Below are 11,647 nucleotides of genomic sequence, written 5' to 3' on the forward strand. Positions count from 1 at the left end.
AGATTATACCAAGTACTTTATCCATTACGCCATGCAAGGACCCATGGCGTAATAGATGAAGAATTGAATAAAATGCAGTTCTTAGTGACAATCTTCTGGAAGTTGAAGTGTACATCCTTGGATCCAGACGATTTAGTTAAGATTTCTACATGGTCATGGCTCACAGAACAAGAACATGCTACTCCCATAGAAAAAAAAAAAAAAAAAAAAAAGGGGGTTTCATTCGAAATTGGATACAATTCTTTGTATCGCCAGAACCGAAGATCAAGCCTTCAACCTCCAAAAGAATCATTTACAACTAAATTTTACCTAGTACTTGTAAAACATGCACAGGAGCAACATTGCAGGGACGGGGATGGAGCTTAGTTGACAAAGTTGGCAAATAAGCACAAAAATAAAAAAAAAATTTAAAAAAAGAGAAATCTGTTATCAAAGACAATAATTCTTTGGAGTTTTTCTTTTTTCCACTTTTTCTTCCATTTTTTTTTTTTTTACATAAAAAAAAAAAAAAAAAATTGTTCATATTTTTTTAAATAAAATTTTGTCCAATTGTCTTTCATTGATTTGGTTGTTTCTTTTTGTGTGTGCATTCATTTGTCTCTCTCTTTTTTTTTTTTACACCCCCCTGCCCTGTCCATTGCTCAACCCCTCCCACTCAACACACAATTCTTTGTCCGACCAACCAAACCGACCCCTCACCCACCCAAACTTCAAAAAGTCAAAACGTAAATAAGTTAATTTCATTTACACCATTCTTGTTTTCTTTTCATTTTGTTTTTGGCTGCCATTTTAGAAATCTGGTCTTCATTTAGAATTCAATCTAATTTTTTTTAAATATAAAAAAATTTTTATGATGTACATACCCTATCACAGAAATGATATATCACATTCCAAAAATCATATACATTGATAAAAAAAATTTTCATTTTTAACCAAGAAAAATCAACGTTTCTGAATTTTTGAGATGAGGATTATTTTTGTTTTATTTTTCTTAAAAAAAAAAAAAAAAAAAAAAACATTTCATCCTATTTTTCTAAAGCCAAAGAAATGAATAAATATTTCATAAAGTAATATATTTTTTTATAATCCTAAATTCAAATTCAAAACATTTGTATTATTTGGACTCATCAGACAACTATTCTCATCTTGACTGCCATTTTCACAACATTTCAGTCAACGTAACCTTCGACCTCCTTCAGGTGTACCTTGTCGAACTCGGCATGATGCACAAGGACCCGTAGCGCAGTGGTTAGAATACTTGGGAAAAAATCAATCGTAAAAGTGATATTCTTCTGAAGGTTGAAGGTTCAATCCTCAGTGTGGGCAATCGAAAAAATACAATTGCGAATTACTTAGGACCTCTATCCAGTCACAGCTGACGGGACAAGAGCATACTACATCCGTGAAGTAAATAAAGGGTTTTGTTCGAAATTCCGTCCAAATTCCCGACAGAAACATTCCCAAGTTCGACAAGATACACCTGTAGAAGGTCGAAGGTTTGATCGACCGAAATGTTGTGAAAATGACACTCAAAATGAGAACAGTAATCCGATGAATCCAAGTAATATGAATAAGAAAATCAAATTTTTATGAGTAAGCAAAGAGGGACTGTCTCGCATCACTATTTTGAAAGAAAAAAAAAAAAAAAAAAAACAAGCGCAGGTAAGTTGACAATAGTTCTAGCTTTTAATGCTAACGATTTCACATTAACCAATTTAAATCATTTACAAATGACTTTTTTAAAAGTAAAGCTACTTGATTAATTTACGCGATTTTTGGAATATGATATTTCTGTTCTGTGACAGATACATGCATCATAAAGATTTTTCTGCATATTTTTTTTATTAATTGGGTTGAATACTAAATAAGAACCAAAAATCTTTCATCGTATTTCAGCATTCGCTCGCCTTTGGCCGGAACATGACATCAACAGTCGGATTATGCCAAGCAACAGCTGTCTCTCATAACATGCCAATCAGTCAATCATAACGTGGAGCACTGAATAACAACGAGGCACCGGCACACGAACAGCTAGCAGACGATTTTTAGATAAATATTGGAAGAGGAGAAAAAAAAAAAGAGAAAAAACAGTTGTTACATGCAAATCATGGACAGTACACCAACATAATGAATCTTTAAAACGTTCTCTTCCAATTTTAAACCAGAAAAAAAAAAAAAATCTTTTTACAAAATGTACTTAAAAAAAATAATACTTAGTAAAAAACAATTTTGTTTTCAGTTTTCTTTGACAAAAAAACTTAAAAAAAAAAAAAAAGCATAATATATTTGTATAAACCCCCCCCCCAAAAAAAAAAATTATCTTTGAACTATTTTTTTTTTAAAACATTTCCTTAAAATTATCTGTCCCCCCTCCCAAAATTAATTTTTGCTTCTTTAACCTTTTCTCAACAATTATTAAAAAAAAAAAAAAAAAAAAAAAAAAAAAAACACTAAATTACGGTAGGTTGTTTTGTTTTTTGTTTTTTTTTTGGTTTCTACATTTTACATTTCTTTTATTTTTTATTTTATCGGCGATGCTCAACGTAATCCGACTGCTGACATCATGTTCCGGCCAAAGCCTAACGAACGCGGAGATACGTCTGGTTTGCAATATACACCAGTACCTTTTTTTTTTTTTAATTGCTCTATATTTTTTGTTGTTGTTTAAGTTTTCATTTCTTGAAATATTTCAGTTTTTTTAACTTTTATTTTTTAAAATTGTTTTAGTATTTTTTATTTTTATTTTAGTGAGTGTGTTTAATTTTAATTGTTTTTTTTTTTTTTAATTAAGTAGTCCATTAACAACTGACCACTGGCTGCGAGAGGTCCAGTCATCGGCTACAAGGGATGGTGGCTGTGGTTGTAGTAATACTACAAATACTTCATCAACCATCAGCATCACACACTGGGGACTCTGCCCGTGAGAACATGCTGAACTTTGCGGCCCCGGGATTTTTTCTTCTTTGGTCGTGGTTTGTGCCGCCAATATTGGTTGACAAAAAACAGAAGGACAAGTAAAGTTGTGACGAGGGCGAAAAGAGGAAGTAAGCCGAGGCCGTCATACGACGATCCAAAGTCCATTCTGTGTGTCTCGATCGCCGGAACGACCTTGTCGGCAATCTTCATTGGGAGATGGGGGATGTTACGCCAACCAGCTGGAGCCACAGGCGGGTTGATGTCAACAGAGAGTAGCTTCTGGTGCTGGAAAAGGTTTCTGAAAATAAAAATTTCAATTCAATATTAAATGATATTGAAACGAAGATGTTTGTACTTAAATGAAAGTGGTCAATGGTTATGCAGCCAAAGAAGACCATGGTAACTAAACAAGAAAGGGTTACACATAATGGTTGGGGGGGGGCGTCCTAAATAGCTGAAAGGGGTGTCAACAACAGTTGGGGAACTTGGCTTGAAAAAAAAAAAAAACGGGTGTTTTTCATGCTTAAATCAAGATAAATATTCAGATGACACTGAAGTTAAGTAACAATAAGCCTAGCTAATACTAGATAGGTGACCGTTGCATAGGGTGGCCGGACAGCACTACTGTCAAAGGAAAAGTTAGGTGCCTCCTTCTTTCCGCTAGTCTGTGGGAGAACCCTGGGCAAAGTCGAGTACCCACTTCAGCCTCCCTCCAATCAGGGTAACGTGAGGTCACGGAAATCAGGTGATTGATGTAATACGAAACTAATGATTCTGTTCCTGGTTTCATATGCCATTGTGCCGGGCAGAAGATCCCTTTGGATACAATGATCAGGACAATCACCCCGTATGTGCACTGCTCAGACAGAAAGAAACTGCAACCTACTGTCTGTAGAACTGCAAAGAAAGCTGTGGCAATACCTCAAACGCAAACAGCGTGAATGGGATTGTGAATGATGAGCAGTGATGGACCAGGCAGAACACGACTTGAACACGACTTACGTACCAAAAATTCATCTAACTCCTCTACATCCTTTATTTATTGAGATGGTTGATCTCATCTCAAAAATACAGACAATTACTATCCTCTACATCCTGCATAAATCGTTTAACGCCTTAGACGTCACAGTAATTCAGAGAAAAATTAATTGAAAAATAAAAACAAAATAAATGAATTATTAGACGATATTTATGAAACTTTTAGAAAATCAAAATTCAAATAAAAAAAAAGAAAAACATTGTAAATAAAGTTTCATGAATAAATATATTTTTTTTTTTTGAATAACAAATTACCAATAGCAAAATTTTTTTTTATTTATTTTCTACAATATAAAAAAAAAAAAAATCTTTTATGGCTTTCTTAAAGCAAAGTCCCCCGACAGTTGCTGATGATCCTATTCCGAAATTGTGTTCGTAGGACGTCATCGATGGACTTTTTCTCACCGATATAAATGATTTCACATTAAAAATAATTAGATTAAAAAACAGGAGACTTTCGTCAAGCAAAATGCTTTATGATTTTTTTGTATTAGCGTTAAGGTACTCAGTATTTCGGAAGCTTCTGGCTTTTTCCATAAACCACCTGGATAATTTCGACAATAGCACATTCTCTAAATACCAAAAAAGTCATCCAACTTCCGATGATAGCACGAACCTTATACGGCATAAATACCAAAAAATCATCTCTCATATCCCCTGCATGAATCGTTTAAAGTCTTAACCATCACAGCAAAAATTAACATTTCCAGTTTTCAGAGAGAACTCCTATAAGAGAGAAAATCAGTTTTTTTTTGTTTTTTTTTAGGGGGGGAGGGGTCGGATAAAAAGACTAAGAACTCACATCCAGGAAATGTTTGAGCGATTTCATCAAAAATACTGTAATTTCTCGTGTTTAAAAATGCCATGCGACGGAATTGCAAGGAACAAAAATAAGTGAAGGACGAAACTCACGAGGGAGCAGATACGTTGAGCGGATGAGGAGACGCCCAACTCTGGTGTGGACACGGCGGTAGAGGTCGAGATTTGGGGTTGCCAAGGTGACCTTCAAGGACCTTGGAATAACGATGAAGATGATTCCCTGTGAGAAGATAAGAAAACAAAATCAATCGTGGAATTGAAGAAAAAAATAAATAAATAAAAACACCTTTGCAATATTTCAATTCTAGTATAATAATAATAATAAAAAAAAAAAATTGACAGCAACATTGAAAATGTCTCCATCTCATATACGAGGGTTTAACGTTCAGGGAACATGAATTGGAACTGATACATTGAGGGTATTGCCATGGCTGCTCCAAGAAAGGTGGGATTTCTCTACCGTGCTTACGCTTGCAAGTATCCTGTACCTCTAAAGCCCACCATTCGTCCATGTATGGAACATTGTTGTCACGTTTGGGGTAGTGCATCTGCTACTACTCTCACTCCTAGACGAGGTTCAAAAGAGGGTCGCCAACCTAATAGGTCCCGAACTGTCAGCTAGGCTTCAGCCACTGTCCCATCAATGAAATGTTGCATCCCCTGCCTGTTTTACAAATATTTTAATGGTATATGCTCCAACGAACTACAAACCCTTGTACCCCCTCAACGTAAATACCCCGACAAACCTGACAATCAGCAAAATCCCACCTCTACACAGTGGATATCCCCGAGATGCCGAAAGCCTTCTATTCTAATAGTTTCTTTCCCAGAATTGCTAGACTTTGGAATTCCCTTTCTGGTCCCTGCTTCCTTGACTGTATTGACATGTACAAGTTCAAATGTAATGTAAACAGACATCTTGCTGCTCAACTCCCTACATAGTATCCCTGCAAATTATGTCACTGATAGTAGGTTTGGGATGAAAATGCAATAAAAATAAAAATAAAAATTTTTCAAGTAAAGCCCCATTTTTTTTTTTTCTTTTTTTTCTTTTTTTTTTGTTGACTCAAGAAGTTGAAGAGCTACAAAGTCTGCATAATGCCTACCATTCTCAATACTTTTGCCTGCGCTGAATGACGGCTGTGCATGGGCGTCCGGAGCATGCTTTGTCATACAACAGTTGCTCCAAAAGTAAAGCCTCCTATTTTTTTTTCTTTCTTTTTTTTTTTTACATTAAAACAAGCAAGTTTTTGTGCTCCAAATTTTTTTTTTTTTTTTTACACAGCAAACACCATCCTTAATGCACTTTTGCCAGGAATTCAATAACACATCTCTGCTTCTGACACACGTCTATGACAGGAGTTGCCTTCTTAGTCACACAATGTCAATATCTACAACAGAAAGATGAAACTTTGAAGTCATGAATGCATAACTTCAGTCATCATAACAATATAATGCCCTCTGATCCATTTGGGCGAGCCAAAGAACATAGGAAGCATTACATTTGGAATGCCTGTCATGTCTAAAAATGTACTCACTGTATTTGAAACTATTGCTTTTCACTATATGTTCGTAAATAAAGGTTTAATCATCATTGGCAGAGGAGTTTGGTAGAGCCTGCAAAGATCAACTCTTTCAACTTTGACCTCTTGGCAGCCAAATTTTCGCCCAAAAACGGATTAAAAAGCTTGCTGCATGCCTGAATACACTTTATGTAAAATTTCAAATGTTCAGACCCAAAATTGGCTGCATAGTTTGCTAGAGACTGCAAAGGTCAAAAACCGATGAAAAAGCTTGCCCTATGTCTGAATACACTTTATGTAAAATTTCAAATGTATAGACCAAAAATTGACCAAGTAATTTAGCAGAGACCGCAGAGGTCAAATCTTTTAAACTTTGGCACCAATTTTGATCCCTTAATCTTTATTGCTTTAGGCTCCAACCAAATTAAAAAGTTTGATCCATGTCCAAGTACCCTACATCTAAAACTTCAAAATTGGCAGAGGAGTTTGGTAGAGATTGCAAAGGTCAAATTGTTGAACTTTGATCCTTTGACAGCCAAATTTCTGGTTGAAAACCAATTAAAAAGATTTTCTCAAATCTCAATACCCCTTTATGTCAAATCTCGAGTCTCTCGATCGAAAATTGACAGAGTAGTTTGGTAAAGAAATGTACACACACACAGACAATTTCACACATATATATATATATATATATATATATATATATATATATATGTACAGCACAATCATGTCGACACACCAGATCTCATCAGATCACCGACCATTTAAGAAAGGTAGGCACTATATGTAGTACGTCAAGACATAGAAATTTTCAGGTTTCTGGGGTCGTGTTTAATTCACTGGGAGAGATGCAGACCCAGGCTTCGTTAAGACAAGCATCTAGGAGAAGGAAAAACTGCTGTAAAACCGGTCTACTGTTTGCTCTATCTTGTAGCAGCCAATTCCACCGACTAAGAATAGCAGTTGTACCAAAAATTGTGGTTGGTTCTGCACAAAGCCTTTACCACTATCAACAAATCATCTGTGTGGATTTCCAACTGCTGTGGCGGAGCTCATATGTTGAAATCGACGGAGGGTCCATTATATATTACGGTTTCTTTTTGTCTCCATGATAAAAGGGTTATTTAAATTTACATTGAAAATCTAAGTTTAAGAAGCTAATTCAATGCAGATAATTTTTTTTAAAAATAAATCAACTTTTTCAACTACGGAGTGATCGTAACATAATGGATGACCCTATGTTAGATGTTGTTGTTGCGGTTTCCGTGACTTTCTTTCTTTTACAAAATTGGGTTGTTGGCCCTATTTTAATCTGGAGGACCAGTGAGTGATCTTAGTCTTATCTCTACCCTTCAACCTGTCTGGCTTGGGTGACCCTACCAGGAGACAAATGTTCCGCCAGCAAAGTTATCCTAATCATGCCATGGTTGCACTCGCTAGGGGGATACTAGAATGTGACTCAGGATCACTCAAGGATAAGGGTTTAAGATTGATTATTTAAGAGGACCAAAAAAATTTTAAAAAAAAACAACAAAATATCAAAAAAGTTTAAGATTAAAAATTCAATTCAAAAAATAAAAAAAAATCTGTTTTTTTCATATACAAACCTTCCATTCGTTCGGGGAGATTAGCAGATGGCCAAGTCGTGTGTTTCCCATGACCGTGAAAGATTGTTGGCAGTGTTTTGTGAGCAGTATACTCAAGTAATGCATTCAGGAGCCAAAAACAATCTGAAAAAAAAAATATATATATATATAAGAAATAATGGTGTGAAGAGTGCTCTCCTTTGATAGAAAGTTATATCCCATGATTTAGCTTAATTTTTTTTTTTTTTTTTTCAATCTCTTCTGTTGAACTTATGAACTTATGATTTCCAAATCACCTGACCATGTGAGAAATTCCACATACACCGGCCATCTTTCTTTTAGGCCGGCCATACAGCTCTAGTAGCCAGTCTGTGATTGGTTTCAATTTGGATGTGTCAGGTGATTTGACTTGACACCATTTTTGTATTCATGCGTTTATTTTTCAATCTAAGAAAAAACACGGAACGGGATAGACTCAACAGCGGTTCTCTCTCTAGGGAGCCAAGACAATTCCTTCATGGACACCAGTCTGCGAATGAAGGACACATCTCTACAAGCAGAGACAACTTATTTTGCTGAATCTATTCAAATCAAGGAGGACATTCTACAATTGTTCGGCATGTTATTATCCAAATATTGGATCTTATCTCAATTCTTCTTGAGTCCCAAAGGGCTCACATTATGCCTAATTATAGGCGCCATCCTTCCCGCCGAATTTACCATTAACATTCATGGATCCTTCCAAAGGAACAACCAACTAACATTCCAACAATAGGAATTCGAACTAAAGGCTCCATGCGTATGGAAGCAAATCGGGCCACCATTTTGCAAAAGGACTATACCAGAACCAAAGAACTTTCATTGCTGTTATTTGTGAATAAATTTTTATTTTAAAGGTATGGCTTTTGTTTGTGGAATTCATTTGCTTCTGCAGGGAGGGAGTTGTGTGGGAAAGAAATTTCTTACAGTATGTTTGTATATCTGTCTAAAACTTTTGACAGAGCCGACAGATTTTCACGAGATCGGTATCGTTTGGAAACTCACCCCTTCACTTTTGAGGTCCCTAGATGACGGAAAGCCTTTCACTCTAATAGTTTCTTTTCTTGGATCTGATAGGCTTCGGAGTTCCCTCCCTGTTTCCTGCTTCTAAAACTGTACTAACCAGCAGAAGTTTAAATGTAATGTTAACAGGCATCTAGCTGCTGAACTCCCCACATAGTCCCCTGCTGTAAACATGATCTAAAATAACTCCCTCTTACATCCAAGTGGCAACATGTCTTGTTTGGGGTTAAAAAGAGTTTGTTTTTTTGTTTGCTTTTAATTTAGTGCTTTTTGCATTAGTGAGGTTTTAAACCAACACATTTCAGGTGAAAACATGAATTTAAAAAATTATGAAAAATAATCCAGTAGATAAATAATTACAAGTAAAAAATAAAATTTATCATATTTATTTATTAGTAGCAGGGGAGGAAATTGAGAAACTTCTTACAACTAATTGTGATCAAACTTGGTCATCACAATCTAAATGAAACAGATTGGAGCCCTACAATTGGCTTGCAAGTAGGTTAGCTAGACACATATGCAAATTTTCACATTTAAGGTTGAGGTATTTGAGAATAAAATAGTTTTGAAAATAAAATACGCATCAAGTGCGCTTGAAAGCCAAATCACAACGTAATATTAGGAAAATAAACAAATATTTTACTTGTTTGAAATTTATCACAAATATATTTCAGAGGTATACTCCATCTTCAGTCTGTTGTTTTGTTTCTTTTTTTTTCTTTTCTTCTTTCTTGCCATGTTGTAAATTTGGAGAGATGTCTGTAAAGAGCCGTGTGTTGTTTCTAGCGGTTATATTTTGAAATGTTGTGCAGTTCTAGGAGGTCCACCCTCCAAGGCTTTGCCTCCTCTTTCTTTCTCTCTCTTTGAGAAAGGGATTTATTTTAATAGCTAATCGCCCAAGGCGTTCTCATCGAGGAATACAGACGGGGCTGCTCAGGCACCTCGTGTTACAGCTCTTGCAGTGGGAGAAAACTAAAAAAATCAATACGAAAAATGCATATATCTTTTCTGTATTTATTTCCTACGTGTTGATGTGTAGGAATACAAAAAGTCAAGAATGTTTCTTTAAAAAGCACATAATTTTCAACCGATCCTTCGGCCTTCCTCAGTGATTATATATATTGTCAAGGGTGTGAGGTTCCATGTAGAAATGTTGATTTAATTTGAAAATAAAATATGCATCAAGTGCGCTTGAAAGCCAAATCACAACGTAATATTAGGAAAATAAACAAATATTTTACTTGTTTGAAATTTATAACATAAATATATTTCAGAGCTAAACTCCATCCTCAGTATGTTTTTCTTTTTTTTTTCTTTTTTTCTTTGCCATATTGTAAAGTTGGAGAAAAAAAAGTCTGTAAAGAGCCGCGCGTTGTATCTCAGCGGTTGTATTTTGAAATGTTGGAACAGTTTTTTAATATAATTAATATTAGGGCATGCTTAAAGAAAATTGGAAAGTTCTACTCATAGACACTGGCAAATAGGAATTGGCCAATCAAATGGAGCTATGCTCTGGTAGCAACCAATCAGAAACCAAAATCACTCAATGAAACATGTTGGGTATTTTAGAGTGGCCACCCAAAAAGGAATCTTGCTCTTCGTCACCAAACTTTCACAGTTCAGGACTTATACAGATTAGCTACCAATCAAAAACTCTTCTAAAATTAATCAAAAGAAAAATAGTAAACATTTAACAATAATGGAATTTGTAAACAATAAAAATTTGGCAGAATTGTATTATATTGTGAGGGTTATTTTTGAAAAGTGCCGAATATGAGAGTATGTTACGTTGTTCTTATTTGAAGGGTTGACGACATATTTGTTGTTGTTGTTGTTGTTGTTGTTGTTCGGGTTAGTAAGAGTCTTAGTGTTTCATGTGTGTGATCATGTTGTTGAGTGTTTGTATGCCTTAGGATGTTCATGTTTGTGGAGAGAGCATATTAGAGACATAAACAGAGTACATATAAAGAGAGAGACAGTTCTGTATATATATAATAGACAGTGTACATGTTACTACAAGAGAGACGAGCCTGTAATTCAATGAGAGGAGATTTATGAATATCCTGACAGATAGACCGAGAGTGCGTTTGACATTTACGTTTGACAGTTGTACATATAATATAAACATGTTACCTTTCTCGTTGTAATGATGAACACAGAAAGACGGCAGTTGTAAAAAACATGATCATTTGTTCTTCGACCGGTCGGAAATGATTCTGTATTTCAGGGATTCAAAGTTGCTACATGGTTATTTCTAAACCCTCTCGCTTCCCAGAGGGTGCCTTGACTCTAACTGAGAATCGGTCTGAACCTCTCTGCTTCTCTGATCTGATCTGATTCCCCTTTAAACTTCTGACTGATTCTGATTCTCACTTATCTAACTAAATTCATAACTCATGACGCCACTGCATGACCAAGCACGTGCATATGAAACACATGGCTCGACATGCCTCCGTGTTTACGCATGCATTGTTATTCACATGTTTCTTACAAAGCTGACCCTCTAACCTAATTTTCGTAACCCACTTTACAAATAACATTTTCCATTGTCCGTTTTTAAATTCCTTATTTTAATTTTCATAAAAAACAAAATTACATCATTACATTCCTTTTTCAATAAACAGATATCTAACTATTTTGTGTGAGCTAAACAATGGCAATTCCACATTCCTTATTTTCAATAACATTCTGTATTTATTTTAA

The 11,647-nt window shown here is 35.3% G+C and overlaps 1 protein-coding gene across 1 annotated transcript in view; it reads right to left on the bottom strand.

The window, feature by feature from the left end:
* Positions 1-2,465: 2,465 nt before the first annotated feature.
* Positions 2,466-11,647, bottom strand: part of LOC145268837 (membrane-bound transcription factor site-1 protease-like) — a 171,063-nt gene continuing 161,881 nt past the window's right edge. Inside the window, exons 28-30 of the mRNA XM_080124504.1 lie at positions 7,904-8,026; positions 4,867-4,993; positions 2,466-3,214 (exon numbers count right to left, since the gene is read on the bottom strand). Of these exons, the coding sequence (XP_079980630.1) occupies positions 2,899-3,214; positions 4,867-4,993; positions 7,904-8,026 (566 nt within the window). The 3' untranslated portion in view covers positions 2,466-2,898. The remainder of the gene's footprint in view (positions 3,215-4,866; positions 4,994-7,903; positions 8,027-11,647) is intronic.

The sequence above is a fragment of the Euprymna scolopes genome, chromosome 44 (genome assembly GCF_053919585.1).
Source record: "Euprymna scolopes isolate OS-2025 chromosome 44, ASM5391958v1, whole genome shotgun sequence".
Classification (NCBI taxonomy): domain Eukaryota; kingdom Metazoa; phylum Mollusca; class Cephalopoda; order Sepiida; family Sepiolidae; genus Euprymna; species Euprymna scolopes.